The sequence below is a fragment of the Mastomys coucha genome, unplaced genomic scaffold, assembly GCF_008632895.1.
Source record: "Mastomys coucha isolate ucsf_1 unplaced genomic scaffold, UCSF_Mcou_1 pScaffold15, whole genome shotgun sequence".
Taxonomy (NCBI): Eukaryota; Metazoa; Chordata; class Mammalia; order Rodentia; family Muridae; genus Mastomys; species Mastomys coucha.
The window spans coordinates 95,170,515-95,187,173 of record NW_022196897.1 but is presented as its reverse complement, the minus strand read 5'-3'; the positions used below and the strand labels follow the sequence as shown (position 1 = coordinate 95,187,173).

General features: G+C 38.9%; 1 protein-coding gene across 7 annotated transcripts in view; it reads right to left on the bottom strand.

The window, feature by feature from the left end:
* Positions 1-202: 202 nt before the first annotated feature.
* Positions 203-16,659, bottom strand: part of Bdnf (brain derived neurotrophic factor) — a 50,110-nt gene continuing 33,653 nt past the window's right edge. For 6 of the 7 annotated variants that reach the window (XM_031371315.1, XM_031371317.1, XM_031371318.1 and 3 more), the window contains exon 2: positions 203-3,899. In XM_031371315.1, coding sequence (XP_031227175.1) covers positions 3,129-3,899 — 771 coding nt within the window. In that variant the 3' untranslated portion in view covers positions 203-3,128. Of the gene's footprint in view, positions 3,900-15,739; positions 15,962-16,659 lie in introns of those variants that run through there. The other variant, XM_031371313.1, reaches the window with a different exon arrangement.

The window sequence follows — 16,659 nt, the reverse complement described above, 5'->3', positions numbered from 1 at the left end:
CAATCCTGGAGCTTCTCTGAAGCTTACAGACTGCAGGATTGGCCCCCCCAGTGCTTTGAAATAAGCTTCCTGTGTGGAGGATTGTTCAATTGCTACTGCTAGTCAAGATGGTCTTAAAGCAAGGAACACGTGTATTTATAATGAAACACATTTTCATATTTTACAGTGAAGAGAAAAAAACCCAGAACCCCCAGACTTTATGTACTTTGAAAATATATTTAAAAACATTAAAAATTCTATATTTAAAACATATATTATATGTTAATTGGTACACTTAAATAGAACCTGTATTTACAATAGGCTTCTGATGTGGTTAAATTTTAATGCCAATTTTTTAATAACATAATTATATAAATATACTAAAATACAATAAATATTTTTCTTGTTTTACATGGTGAATAATATCTTTACCATAGAGAGAACAAGGCCACAGACATTTACTTACAGTTTCAATGGGAATCACTATAAAAAAGCAACAGGCCTGCTGCCATGCATGAAACATTTCTGCCAAAAAGAGACCACAGCAAGACTTTAAAAACAAAACAGAACAGAACAGAACAGAACCAGAACAAACAGAAACGAAGAAGAGATTTTTAACAAATAAATCTCAGGTCAACATAAACCACCAACATGTAACTATGATGTATCTTAGTGGGTAAGAGAGCCAGCCACTGACCACACAATTGCTGAGTGTCTCCTATGAAGCCACTTAACAGACCTGGCCCTTGCAACACTGTAAGATTATGATGGGGATCCTTTCGTTTGTTTGACTAATGTCTCTCAGAATGAAGCTGCAAAAAGTTAACATATAGCAGATATTCCACGCATTCCTTAATAGGTTAAAAAACGATGACAAAGGTTAATGTTGTCAAACGGCACAAAACAATCTATGCTACATGAAGTCTTTTTTAAAAACAGAGTATTCGGTGGTACTCCAGAATACAGGCTAATTCTGAAGGAACAATTGAACAAAAAAGAAGCTATTTGCTGATGGTATCTTCACTCCCTGAGTCACAGTGGACATCCACTTTTGTTCATCCTTTCCACTCCTAAGATGAAACAATTATTTGCCTCTTTTTTTTTTTTCCTGATGCTCAGGAACCCAGGCAAGTAACCACTAACACATTCACGCTTGGGAAAAACCTGACTAGGGAAATGGGCTTAACACTAGTTCTCATCGGGTCCATTCATTCAGGCTTCTAACTTGACCTAACTTCTTCTAACTTCTAACTTGACTTCTTCTAACCCCAAAAGGTATATAAAAAGTACAGAAGGGACCCTTGCGATGAATTGGCAGGTGCCTTCTGTGCTCGTCACTGAAGCGATATTTCCTCCTATTGTTCTTGTCTCTTTCACAGTGAAAGCACCTTGCCATATCTTGACTTTCTAGCCCTTACAGACATTGCTCATTCTGCCTGAGTTTTGATGCTTTTTCTGGTTTTGTTTGTTTGTTTGTTTTCTTTTCTTCCTTTTACCAAAATGTCTCAAATAAATAAATAAATAAAACCTAGGCTTCCTGAAGTCTAAGCTCAAAGCAAATTAAGTCTCTTCACAGCAAACATTTCCCATCATGCTGTATTAATATCATCATTGCTGTGCCATATTTGGATTCAAAGCTGTTCCAGGTTAATCCAACTTTATACACAATTATTTAGGAATGGGATGGAGGCCATAAATGGATTTGAGTGTGGTTCTCCAGTTGAGAACCTCTTGAGCACTGTTAGGTAATGTAGGCACTTAAAGCAGAAGGCCTAAGCAACTTGACACATCATTCCAGAGCCTGCTCTGAAGGGTGCTTCCGAGCCTTTGTTTAGGAATGTCTCAAGTGCCATTCCCCACCTCCACCTAGACCTGAGGATGACTACTCAGAAATTCCTCCTGCACTGCCAGGAAGTAGTATGTCAGCTCCACTTAGCCTCCGCAGGGCCATTTAGTCCCATTTCAATGGCAGTGTGGATCCCTGTTCTTACCTAAGTATCTAGCTGTATACAATAACTCTTATTTGCAAACATTGTTAGGCCATATTACAATTTACCCAATATTTATGCGTTAAAAAATGAATATTTTTGGGTTATTCTTATTTGTTTCTCTTTAGGGTAAAAAAAAAAAATTAAAAAAAAATCACTGTTTTCCACCAGTGTCATAAAATGACACACGTTCTGTTCGTAGCAGTGGTAAAACATTTCAAAGCGCGCAACTTAATTTTCTTTCTTAAAACAAAACAAAAAGAAGGGACCAAAATAGGAGGAGGGAGGGAATGAATGTGCTTTGAACAAATGCTGGTCTTTCCAATAAAAGCAGTTTTCCCTGACCCGTGCCAGAAGAGTGAGCTGGGGGACCAGGGGAATACATCATGGGCAGTGGAATGTGAGCATTTTATTCAGTTGCCTTAATTTTTATTTGTTTTCCAGTCACCTGATTGGATTTTGCAAACATCTTTACAACATACAAATGTAATGTTTTATCAACCAGAATGGATAGTGAAGAAATTTTCTCCATTCCCTACTCCGGGTGAAACTAAAAAAACAAAACAAACAAACAAACAAAATAAAACACAAAACAAACAGAAATCTACCCCTCCCGTTCCCCATCCCCTAAGCCAGTAAAGCAATGACAACAGCACCTTGACATTGTTTTAATTCCAACGCTATCAGAAGTCGAAAGCAGTAAAACAGAGTACTAACAAGAACGAAGGTACTTAGTGTCTAAAATGTAAACGGAATGTTTTGGTTCAAATTTTTGTTTTTGTTTTTTTTTGTTGTTTTTTGTTTTTTTTTTAATCTGTTTTCTGAAAGAGGGACAGTTTATTATCAATTCACAATTAAAGCAGCATGCAATTTATTATTATTATTTTTTAAACTTTTTGTTTTCAATTCTTGGCAACGGCAACAAACCACAACATTATCGAGGAATGTAATGCAGACTTTTAAAGTTGTGCGCAAATGACTGTTTCCTTTCTGGTCATGGATATGTCCAATAAATAGATTGTAGAACCACTGTACTGTATAAACTTCATTTATACATGCAGTTCATAAAATTATTTTTTCTTAACTGAATAATTTACCCTGTTATGTATATATACAAATAGATAATTTTTGTCTCAATATAATCTATACAACATAAATCCACTATCTTCCCCTTTTAATGGTCAGTGTACATACACAGGAAGTGTCTATCCTTATGAATCGCCAGCCAATTCTCTTTTTGCTATCCATAGTAAGGGCCCGAACGTACGATTGGGTAGTTCGGCATTGCGAGTTCCAGTGCCTTTTGTCTATGCCCCTGCAGCCTTCCTTGGTGTAACCCATGGGATTACACTTGGTCTCGTAGAAATACTGCTTCAGTTGGCCTTTTGATACCGGGACTTTCTCTAGGACTGTGACCGTTCCGCCTGACATGTCCACTGCAGTCTTTTTATCTGCCGCTGTGACCCACTCACTAATACTGTCACACACGCTCAGCTCCCCACGGCGGGCAGGGTCGGAGTGGCGCCGAACCCTCATAGACATGTTTGCGGCATCCAGGTAATTTTTGTATTCCTCCAGCAGAAAGAGCAGAGGAGGCTCCAAAGGCACTTGACTGCTGAGCATCACCCGGGAAGTATACAAGTCCGCGTCCTTATGGTTTTCTTCGTTGGGCCGAACCTTCTGGTCCTCATCCAGCAGCTCTTCGATCACGTGCTCAAAAGTGTCAGCCAGTGACGTCGTTGTCAGACCTCTCGAACCTGCCCTGGGCCCATTCATGCTCTCCAGAGTCCCATGGGTCCGCACACCTGGGTAGGCCAAGTTGCCTTGTCCGTGGACGTTTGCTTCTTTCATGGGCGCAGCCTTCATGCAACCGAAGTATGAAATAACCATAGTAAGGAAAAGGATGGTCATCACTCTTCTCACCTGGTGGAACTGTGGGAAGGAAGCAGAGACAAACACAGAACAGGTTAAACCTTACTTTCCCGAGGACACCATGTGGCCCATCTGCTTGTAATTTCAGACCTTTTTTTTTTTTTCTTTTTAATGTCTTCCTGATCCACTCCAGCTGTAGGGGACACAAATCAATGTCAGTTACTGTGCTGTATGTGGCTTAATATAAACCAGAGACATGCAATGTTTTCCCCAAGATTTACGTGTAAGCCTAAGAGTAAACGGTTTCTAAGCAAGTGAACACACTGTGGCTTTCCCCCACTCCCACTTCCTCCCGCTTTAGCAGCTTTGGGGGTTTAATTTTTAATGATCTCTGCTCACGCTGTCACCAGAAACACAATCACAAATGTTACTAAGCAACAACTGCAAGTGGAATAGTAATCTTCCTTTCAAGTCAGCCGCATAGTCCTTGGTAGGAATGTGTGATGGAAACGGTAGTGGCTAGAAGGCTGGGTGTCTGTGGCTCTGAGCAGTCTGAGCAGGAACAGTATAATAAAACAGCAGTCAGAATGCTGGCAGGGGCCTTTTTCTCCTACAGGCGAGGTGACAGCACCACCATGGACCACCATGTTTTGCCGATAAGGAGCCAAAAGGCCACACAGGACTTGCCTGGTGTCATGAAGAAACTTTAGGAACTAGAGATCCCATCTCCAAGGTTTTACTACATCTGAGAAGGTTTTGCTTATTTCCAAACAATTCAATAGGTTTGTTCTAATGATGTGCCTGAGGCAGGTATGGAAACAATGTATCTTTTAAGAGAAAGCTGGAAAGCTGGAACAGTCCTCAAGGAAAGGCATTCAAGTCAGCATCAATGCCTTTCAGGCGCAGACATCTCTCCAGACTCCGATGGCACTTTGATGGCTTGTTTTGGCAAACCAAAGAGAGCTCAGCTTCTCATTAGCAGAACTCCACTCCTTTCTCTTGTGTGTGTGTGTGTGTGTGTGTGTGTGTGTGTGTGTGTGTAACACTGAGTTGTCATTCCTTAACAAAGCTGAGTAGTATTTTGGAATACTACTTTGGAGTACACTTTGGAAATGTGTAAGTAAGTAAATGTGCAAGCTAGTGCTTCTTTCTGTGCATTTGAAGTTTCCTAAATGGAGTCTCTTAACAACACACCACAAAGTTAAATTTAGCTTACATCTATATGCACACTCTTCAAACCCAACTAAAATTGAATAACAAGCAAAATTAAGACATACCTATGTACCAAACCAAGCTTACATCAGGTGCTGGAGGACTTCTGAATTACTTACCGGAAGCATTGTGCCTCTTAGTAGTAAAGAGTAGCGTTTCTTTAACTCTAACATGCTAATTTTCTTTCTACTTATTGGCTGTGGAACATAGACTTGTAAAGACATACACTCATAGCATTCATTATGCAGGGTTAAGTCCACCAGAAGGAAGCAGGTTTCTGCCCACAATGAGTTGCTGAACACAAGAATAACCTACCTCCAGTCAAATAGGGCACAGTGTAGAAATGGCCAAAAACTTTACTATTGAAAAATCAAAGTTTCTATCATTTGCTTTTGAAAGAGACAGGGTAGTCCACTACCAATGGAAATTTCCTCATATATATTCACCTTCAATTTGCATAAATGGTAAACATACTCAGAACTGCTTGGATTGGAGGTGTAGCCAAGCAATGAGAAGACTGCAATGATCCTTTGTGGTATCCTGAACAGGGCACATGGGCAGTGTAAGTAGGACAAACTGTGGAATTCTCACCAAAGTGGGACATTAAAGCCCTCCCCAATTCTACAGTGTCATCACCATTATCCTGAGGCTCTTCCCTGAGGAGAGCAATGCACACAAAAGTTTGTAGATGTGCACAGCCTCCACATACCAGCCACACTAAGAGAAAGTTGTCCACAGAGCTAGTTACCCAAGTGCAGCCAGATAGGAAGGAAACGAGTGGGACAACATTTCACACTCACAGTCCAGGCAATGATTTGAGACTAGTGCAGCATCCCTCTGAATAAGGTGCACATCTTCCTTCCCCAGGAGACCAGATATTGACTGCCTGAAGCCATCTCCCCTCCTCTGCACAGCATCTCTATTAACTGGTAGCCACCTCACCCTTAGCCATGGGTCTTGAGCCACTTGCCCACTTGTGTCCTAGGAATTTTTGTTGTTGTTGTTTTCTGTAGAGTATCTTTGCAGTCTTTAGTTTGGACACGATGAACCGGTATGAGTTTGTAAATTACTCAGAGGAGAATAAGAACAATTCATGTTTACTTGCTTGTCTGTATGAGCAAAAGTCCAATATAAATAATTAGGTTGTCACAAGAGAGAGAGAGAGGGAGAGGGAGGGGGCGGGGAGGGGGCAGAGGGAGGAGGAGGGGGAGGGGGAGAGGGAGAGGGAAACACAAACTGCTTGGACCACATAGTGATTTAAGGTTAGAAAGGCAAATTGGTTTGAGGAAAATACACCTATTAGTCCTGCTAATATCTAAAAGTTTAGGAGTATTTTGTATCTAGCACCATTACAGAAATGGATCCTGCATGGAGGTTTCTGATCTGGGCAGGTGGTACTTACACCATTGAAGGAGACTTTTCTCCTAATATCACAAGTCTACATTTAAAGAACTCAAGAGGATCTTCAAATTTAGATCAATGAAATAATACATATTTAAACTATTTTATATTGGTGCATACTTTTAATATCAGCACTCAGGAAATAGGGACAAGTGGATCGTTATGAATTCAAAGCCAGCCTATCCTACATAGTGAGTTTCCAGGCTAACCAATGAGACCCTATCTCAGAAAGAAAGAAAGAAAGAAAGAAAGAAAGAAAGAAAGAAAGAAAGAAAGAAAGAAAGAAGGAAAGAAAGGAAGGAAGGAAGAAGGAATTTAGTCATCTATATCACATTGGTGAAGATTTGCCATTATATACCATTTTTTATTTTCCTCTTAAAACACACACACACACACACACACACACACACACACATATCACTTAGGTGCATTCAAAAAGCAGAAAAACAAAAGAAATGGATGAAGGCAATGGTGGGCATGTAACAATTAGCTGTAGTATCACAAATTGATACTATAGGAGAACACAATGCAATCTGAAATGTTGAAATAAAAAAAAGGTGAATTTTGGAGGTAACAAGATATAGATTTTGTAAGCATTGACTAAAAGGCTGTATGCTTTTCAATGGTGGGAGGCACTGAGGCGTCTTAGCTACAGAGTTGGAGATTTGTTTTATTATTGTTACACCAATGAATCTTCTAAATACATTTTTATATACTTGAAGAGGTTTCCTCATCTTTTCTTGGGTCTCATTTATCATTTTTATTGGTAATATTTGGATAAGGAAAGCACTCAAAGCTTTGTCTATATCATTCTCCCAGCAATTCCATAAGCAAATTCCAAGTAAACAACTGGCATCTGAGTAAATATGACTCGGCTTTCCCTCTAAGTCTACACATAGATTTCGTTCCAGGCTGAGCATCTAAATAGATTCAATAATTTGTTAGGTGGTAACATACCCAGCCCCGTGTCTCTGATACCCTCTGAGTGGTACTTCAGCAATTGTTTTGGCCTATTTGCTGACAAGGCTTTAGAAAATGTCTTGAAGAGTAACTCAATACTTTTTCGTGAGCACAAAGGCATGACCCACTTTGCCTGTTTATTGTATGTTTCTTTCTATGTACTCTGGGATGCTCTTGGCTCCAACCTCAATCCTCCTGCCCCAGCTTCTGAAGTGTTGGGAATACTACATGTACCATCATGCCAAGCTCTCTTCCTGATATGTTGGGCAATCCTGTTGTGCTTTGAATATTAAATGCTCCCTAAAGACTCCCATTAAAGGCTCAGCCATCATCTGGTGTGGGAGGTGGTGGGAACCTTAGGAAGTAGGGTTTTGGTATAGAAATCAGTCAGTGGGAGATACTGAGAAGGATATTTTGTCCCTGGCTGCTTTCTCTTTGCTTTCTGGTTTCCACGAGGTAAGAAGCGTCCCTCTACCATGCGCTTCCCCTCCACGGCAGCCATTTGTTGAGATCTCTAATAAATCTCTTTTTCCTTTCACCCTTTTCACTTAGATACTTCTGATGGCAACAAAACCTACTACAGTTCCAGATAAATCTCATCATCCAAAGATAAAGGGGTCATGTGGTACTACTATGTAGATGATCAGTCTATGTCTACTTATATTTAATTCACTGATACTAATTTTTTCCAACAATCAACTCTACCATACCTATAGGGTTCTAGGAAGAATTTCATAGCCTCACCTCATATATAGTACATGCTACATTAAAAAAAAAAAGTAAAAAGAAAGCTTAGTTAGAAGTGTGACTCACAAGACCTAAACATTCAACCAGAACAATATGCATGATAGCTTGCTCCTCTACTGTAGTACCACAATGACTTGTGCCGTCTAAAAGATTACAGAGCATTCATAATCTTCTTCAAATTGGATTATCACAAAGAGGGGACAGTTAATATCATCATGATCACACAGTTCCAGCAATTACACTTCTAACTCTGTTTTTTTGTCAAACAAAACTAGTAGGCCTCCTCACCCATGTTTTTACTGCCCAAACTTAATGTCAGTTTTAGAATATTAATCACAGGGAAGAGAAAGCATATCACAAGGAGGGAGCTTATGAAATTTGGGCAGCATTTTCTATAGATATATATCACAGAGTTATATATCACATATCACAGAGGCCAACTTTCTAAAGCCAGTATTATAAAGATACTAATAGAACTGGCTTTAATCATTGTTGTCATTTAGATCTTGCCCTCATGAGTTCAAGACTTCAGTCTCACTGAAGCTATGTGTAGAGGTGGGTCTTTTAGATTATGAATAAATCATGAGGGCTCTGACCTCATCAATGGTATATCTTGATAGATTAATAATTAAATGGTCAATGGGGCACAGTAGAAGCCTTAAAAGATAGGGGCTTTGTGACGTTCTGCCTTGTAAAGGCCAAGAAACAGTGGTGGCAGCTGATCAGGAAGTGAAACCTCTGAAGTGTGAGCCAAAATAAGTGTTTTCTTCCTTTAGGTTAGTCGTGCTAGAACTAAATTTTCATGGCCAAAATTGATAAAAAGAACCAAACAACCATACAAGCAAATCAGGATAATGAGGATGAGAGGACCATAAAAGCTTTATTTACTCCTAGTCTCTTTGGCTTTTGTTTGTAAGCAAAAGAAACTTACAAACTGATTGACATAGTTTTGTGACAGGTTGGCTCATTTTAGACAGAGACAATCCTATAAATAGCAAGGATAATGATAATGTTAAAGAGAGATCAATTAATGTTTAATTTTGTTGTACAGGGTATAGACCTATTAAAACCACAGTGTGGTGGTTTGAATGTGCTTTGCTCAGGGAGTGGCACTATTAGGAGGTGTAGCCCTGTTGGAGTAGGTGTGTCACTATGAGTGTGGGCTTTAATACCCTAGTCCTAGATGCCTGGAAGCCTGTCTTCTCCTAACAGCCTTCAGATGAAGATGTAGAAGCCTCAGCTCCTCCATCGCCATGCCTGCTTGCCTGGATGCTGCTATCTATGTTCCTGCCATGATGATAATAGAATAAACTCTGAACCTGTAAGGCAGTCCCAATTAAATGTTGTCCTTATAAGAGTTGCCTTGGTCATCGTGCCTGTTCACAGCAGTAAAACCCTAACTCAGACACACATAAATGAAAATCTGCAAAATAACATTAAAAGTGCTTAACATTCATCTTATTTCACCATAGCCATGTATCAACCTTACTTCTGTTTGTTCAATTATAAGGCAAGGGATCTATTTTCTAGTTTCAAAGTCTAAGAAGGAGTTAAGACCACTGTGTGGCTTTAGAAAAAGACAAATGATCCAAGGAAGGAATAGATGAAATTTTAAATAGGGAAAGATGCTCTTTCCAGTAAGAAAAGAAGAAATGTTTTGTGAAGCTCTTATAGGATTCAAAGATCTCTGTATAGGATAGAAGTGGGTGATGATTGAATGATGAATGGGTTCGAGGTGAGAGAGGGTTAGAGTTAGAAGATGAAAAAAAGAGTTCTGGACTAGAAGTGGTAAAAACAAAACCAAACAACTGCCCAACTTCATTAAGGTTTTAGGAGTGATGATACCCATATTGGATGCTGCTTTATGGGCACTGAAGATCCTATAAGAGTTTCTGAGCAGAAGTATTATACATGGCACACAGAAGACTTCAAGGAGACAAGAAGACTTCATGGCACACTAGACTAAATAAATAAGTTCAATAATTGTATTCTTACTAAATAGTGAGCTTTAAAAATAAATACTAAGTAGTTGTTTACATGTGGAATTATGGGTCTGGATCAATCTCTTTACTGAAACATGCTTTGAAAGGGAAAGTGGTTACCGTAGTAGGCAGAGTTAAGTATCAACCATCAGTAATGTTTGGCTTGGCAAAAGAACAGGACATAGAGAGAGATGAGGAGAAACTACAAACTTTCATTCCAATTATAACTGTACTGAACTTTGGTTCTATGGCTCAGCACTTTTAATTCAAAGATCTCCAAGTGCTTTGCAAATATTAAGTAATTAAGACTCATAGGACCCAAGAGGTGCAGGTAACTATAATTATCCCCATTTTGTGCTGGAGGAAAGAGGATCAGAGTTTTTAATCAACTCATCCACTCTGTGTGGTTCCCTTGATAGAACAAGGTCAGAACCTAGATTCTGAATCTAGATTCCAGAAGTTTAGCCTTACAGTAAAGGGACTAGTTTGTTTCAACCATCTACATAATTTCCATGTTATTTTCTCATGTATTGCTAAACCAAGAATAAACAAAAAATAAGACAATACTAAATACACCCACACATTCCTCAAAGGAGATAATTAAAGTTGAAATTCATAATTAAAATGGAAAAACAGAATGATCATTACAGATATTAACCTACATAGCTGGTTGTCCATTTGATTGAAGATCAAATAATTTGGAAAATAATATTTAATAATGTAGATGTTTCAAAGCATTTAGAAATACCTTTATAAGGTAATGTTTAAATATTTGTGTCTCAAGATATTCAAAGACAATGGAGTAAGGGTTAAATTTAGGTATTAATTTGACTAGATTAAAGAATATTGTTTTGAGGTGTGATGGTGTTTCCAGAGGAGATTGTGAGACAAGTTGGTGGATTGAATAGGAAAGTGTGTTCTCAATTGTGGGTGGACACAATCCATATCAATGACTCGTGCCAGATAAAACAACAAGAGGGAGGGCAGTTAGCTCTCCCTCCCCATAATTGGTTTATACTCACCTTTTCTAAGACTTATTGCCACATAGACACAAATTCTGATGTTAGACATCAGATGTATAAGCTCTCTGGACTTGTATGAGTGGATTCTTAGGCTCTTGTGCCTTCAGACATGGACCAAGCCATGCTACAGTACAACAGGGTCTACAGCTTGCAGACAACATCTCACGGTGCCTCTTACCCTTCATAATCATATGTGCCAATGTCTGTAATATGCCTGTGTTCAAACATATATATCTACATTGGCTCTGTTTCTCTCAAAACACTAATATAACTTTCTATAAAGCGTAGTCTTTCCTATCAGAGTACTCTAACCCCTGGTCTGGTTTTTGCATGGCATTAAATGGCACAAACTTTATTTAATGATACTATAAAAACCAAATAGTTTGATTAATCTATAATAAGAAGTACAAGTTAATGCCATGAGAAAAAAATGTATATTTCCTGAATCATTAATTTGACAGAAAAATTTACAGGTATCTTAGATAGAATACCAGTCTTCTGCTACATTCTTCTCCTCCCCTTCCCTGACACAAACAAACAAACAAACAAACAAACAGTCAAACAATTGCTTTGCTATTGGCAGAAGACTTAAATTTCGTTTGAAGCACAACTAGACCACCTATCCCATAAGGACAGAGTCTGAGCAGTCTTCTGGAATTCTTACACACAGTAAGTTGTACAGTATATTATATCAACTAGATTCTCTAGCTACTGAGTGATCTAATAATGTTTATGCTGGTGGTATTGGAAAAGTATATGTGGAAGGTTTAGTTAAAGTATGAGCCCTGAGTCTTAGTATCAGCTGAAATGATGCCTTGGATTTGGGAAGAAGGAATAAAAAATGATCTAATAGAAAGACCAGATCTGGGCAGCGAACTCTCTACCTTGACATCCTCAGGTACAGATGCCAAGTTCCAGAGGTTCTAAATGCTGAAATTAACATCATCTCAGGCAACCTAATGTTTCCTACAACCAATGGAGGCTTCTGAATGTCAGAGATCCCTAGTGAGACCTGTTCATACCTGCCCTTCTCCTTTGCCTAAACAGTACATGACTCTAACAAATGAGCCTCAGCACCAAGCATTCCTAACTCACTTGCATATTAAATATGCATTTCTAAATATCTTCTGGAACAGTTATTTTTAATTATAGGGCTCAACTGACAGCTGACAATCAAGAACTAAAATCTCTTCAAATTAGGATTTTATTTTCTTCCAATGTCCTGGCAGGATTTGTTACTATTCACCCTAACAATATATTATTTACCAAATTCTTATACATGGTAGACAAATATTAATTTCAGTTAGTATCGTTATGTGTTATTGACTCATTATGTAATGTGTAACCTGTAACTTTATCACATGAATATAATATTTAATGATAGATGTTCTTCAATTACTACATAATCATGGATGGGATTTTTAAAATTATTTTATCTTATATGTATAGATGTTTTGCTTGCAAGTTTATCTGTCCAAAAGTACATGCCTGGTACCCACAGAGGCTACAATAGGGTATTCAGTTCCCTTGGAAGTAGGAAGTTCCAAGGTTGTGAGCCACCATATTGGTACTGGGAACTGAAACTCTGGTTATCTGGAAGAGTACCTAGTGCTCTTAACTGTTGAGCCATCTCTATAGCCCCACAGGTAGGATTTTTATGAAGGCATGATGGTTTTGGAAGTGAACAGGAATGTGAAAACATCTTCAGCATTACATAGATGCAAGCGAACTACAACAGTTTTGTACTTAAACATATACTTTTGAATTTATGTAGAAAATTCAAACTTGAAATTAATTTTATGCAGCCTAAAGTCTCAAATATCAGGTAACATTTATTGATATGAATGTGATCAAAATTGTCAGTAAAGGGCTAAGAAGAGAGCTCAATGAGTAAAACAATTGTTGCACACACTGAAGGATGTGTGTTTGAATCTTCAATACCCATGTAAAAGCCATATGCATTGTGTGAGCTTTGGTAATTTCAGCATCTCCTATGAGAAGATGATGGGCAGAGACAAGAAACCAACCAGAAGCTTTTAAGTCAGTCCAGCATATGCAGCAGTGATTAGATCTCATCTCAAGCAATGTAGAAGATGAGGACCAATGCTCAGAGCTGTCCTATAACCTCCACATACACACTATGGTACCCATGTACCCACATTAACATACATGAATGTGAAGTCATGCAGAGCCATCATGCATTCAAATAATATAGTAATAATAAAAACTTGCTAAGGAAATTGCTCCAAGAAAAAGAAGAGATTTGTAGGACCTGAAATTAGAGTTTTAGGAAAGGTAGAGATGGGACGAAATTCAATGTATTCAAACTAAATGAGTCCTTGCTTCTTTCTCAAACTGTGATCAATGCCCAAGCTGCACTGGCGTTGCCAAGGAGCTCATGAGAAATGCAGCATCTCAGCTTTCTCTCTCTCATCCCATGTATCCTACCCACTACCAGAACCTGCATTTCAGCTGGATTCAGATACTTCAAATACATTTATAAACTCATCAAAGCTGAGATGTAATAGAGCAAGCCATATAGAGAAAGTCAACCAAGGAAGATAAGGAAAGAAATAGGCGACATCAGGGTGAGCACTGTGGTCCTTTCTCAGCATGCCATGGGGTTACCTGTCATCTCCTCTCTGACTCAACACCCACTGCATGTGTTTTGCTGATTTTCTAATGGTGTTAAGTAAAACCTTGGCTCTTTTTGCCAACTGGCATTTTTAATCTGACCATACCATAAGGTACAGGATACCTATAAATAAGAATTGTTTCATGAACATTTGTAGGGTACCACTGATATAAATCTGGACTGTTATTCAATTACTAATTTTTCCCAAGTGCTATGAGGCAAATGCAAACACATTTAGCTCTCCTAATCACTTCGCACAGTCTGATATCTCCCACTCAATGAGAACCATACTGGAGATGACATGACTAACTAGATCTGAGAGTAGATTTCCAAGCACTCAGCCAGATGTCAAATTGCTTTCAGCCAGATGTCTCTGGTCCTTTGTGTTCTGAAGTGGTAAAGGGGAGTCAGAGGCAGAGAGAACTCTCCCACGCAGGCAGATTTCTTAATTTTAGAATTGGTCCTGAAGCCAACAGATCTCAGCTCTTTCCTACCATGTGTACTTTTCATGGACCATGAAATTAAAAATATAATTAAGGTCTCACTAAAACAGTGCTGGCAGCAAAAGTGCAATATACATAGTATATATTTGTGTGTATTTTCATGTGTATGTATATGTAGCAGGAGTCAGAACCTTTTCTCCAACTTTAGTTGGACACTACAACAAATGACCAGTAAGTAGATAGTACAATTTCTTGGTAAGTATCTAATATTTAAAATCAGTTGCTTCAAGGCAAGCACCTTAAATGGTGTTTTAAAAGTTAAAAATGAAAGAAATGCTTAACATTTTTGGAATTGAACAGAAATATGAGGGAGTTGTCGAAACAATTTTGTAAGCAGAACTGGAGACTAGTCCACAGTTGAACTCTTGACAAAAGATTGTAAGGATTGCTAGATTCCTAAGTCTCCATGTGAATGAGTTCTCTGTATCGGGAAGCCAGGCAGCTTGGCAAACTGGGCAAATCTATGGGGCAGATGTGACACTGCCTTACTTTCTCAGGTGGCGTCTCAGATACTGTTGAGTTCTACCTTGAGCAGCAGGTTGAAAGGCACAGATGTAAACATGCTAAAGGGCTGCCTTTTCCAGATTATATACACGCACACCTATAGGCAGAGGATCGTGAAAGCTAAGCTCTGTCTTCTTGACTCCAAAGAGTAAGTGTGCCCTGCACCAAAAGCAAGATGGATGAAGTTGCAGTTTTTGTCCCTAAGGGGAGAATGTGTGCTAACTCTTAGATCTGAGGATGAAGGAAATCCCCTTTAAGTAGTATTGTTTGCTGTTGTGTCGATTGGAAACATTCCAGGACCATCGAAATCCAAAACAAAAGAAACAGAAAAAGGAAGTCAAGGCAGTCTGTCTTATTTCAATTTCTTCTTTTTTTTCCCCTCCCACAATTATCTACTTTAATCAACTTGTTTATAGAGTACTGCTGGATACTCCTGCCTTCCTGCCATTATATGCTATCAGGATTCTTATTGCAGAGACCCAGCAGTTCACCTGAGACCACTGCCATACAACTACACACCCGATGGAGCCTGGAGCAGTGGGAGAGACTTGTCCTTGCCAGCTTTTATCCAGATGATGTTCCTGAAATTTCCACAGCCAATATATTCCAGTGGGTATCAGTACAATTTCCAATACAGAAAGAATATTTGTCTACAATTAAACCCATATTAGAAAAAAAAAAACCTGTAGCCTTGTGCATCTTTGATTCAGAGGGATGGCTATATATTGTCTAAGCAAGGGATTATTATTGATTAGACCCTATCTTTTGAAGACACAAAACACCAAGCTTTAAAAACTGAGGTAAAAAAATATGTGGAGGGAGATAAGTTGCCCCTGGTAACAGAACAACATTCCTTTTCAAATTACTATCACGATGTCCTGGGATCGGGGAGACAAAATTAACAAGAGAAGGTTACGAGTTCTTTGTTGCTCACCTTTAGGACACCATTTTCAGCAATCAGTTTGTTCGGCTCCACTGAGGTGCAGCGACACACACCACAGCTTTTCTCCCGGGATGCACAGTCATACCACATAAAAGTGTGTGGGTAGATGCCAAAACATGTATGGACACGCAACCTATTCTGTAGAAACTCAACGTTCTGAGTATTAAAGAGGATTAGCCTGAGCACATGGAGAAAACTGGTGGTTCCACACATCCAGTTGTCCTTCGGGTTATGCTTGCATCCAACTCTATAATTTCTTTTAATTGCTTACTGAGATGCACAGGAAAGCGCTCATTATTTGCAGCTTAAATGTGGGAGGAAAAATAAAATATGTCTCCCTGCCCACTGTCTTACTCCAGCTCTCCACTCTTCTAGGTGAAAGTGTGAGAAGTTTCTCTACTCTGTGTATAGCAATCCATGTGGGCCATATTCATGATACTGACTGTATTTTGAACTACTAAGAAATATAAGAAAACAAGTAACATATCAGATAAAAAGCAGTCAATACTGCTGGTCAGAAAATGCCACCTCCACATAAGCACGGGGATGGAAATATTCAAACCTGTAGTGTCCCAAGTAGCAGGGTGGTGAGAGCTTCATCCTTTCTCCTTTCATCAAATATAAATGTGTAGAGGTTACATGAAAACTCACATCAATGTATTTCATCTAAGTAATGAGGTGATGACTCTATTTCTACCTACGACCTATAAATGGAAAACAGTGTTGGTAGTAGTCACGTGGTGGAGGATGGGCTTTCGAAGATCCTCTGGGCAGCTGTATAAATACTAAAGATTACTAAGCTACTTTTTGTGTTAAAAATGACAACTCCACAGTTACCCCTCATTAACTATGAGCCATGAAATCAAGTTAAACACAATTTACAACTGTGCTGTCTGAGACACAGGAAGATT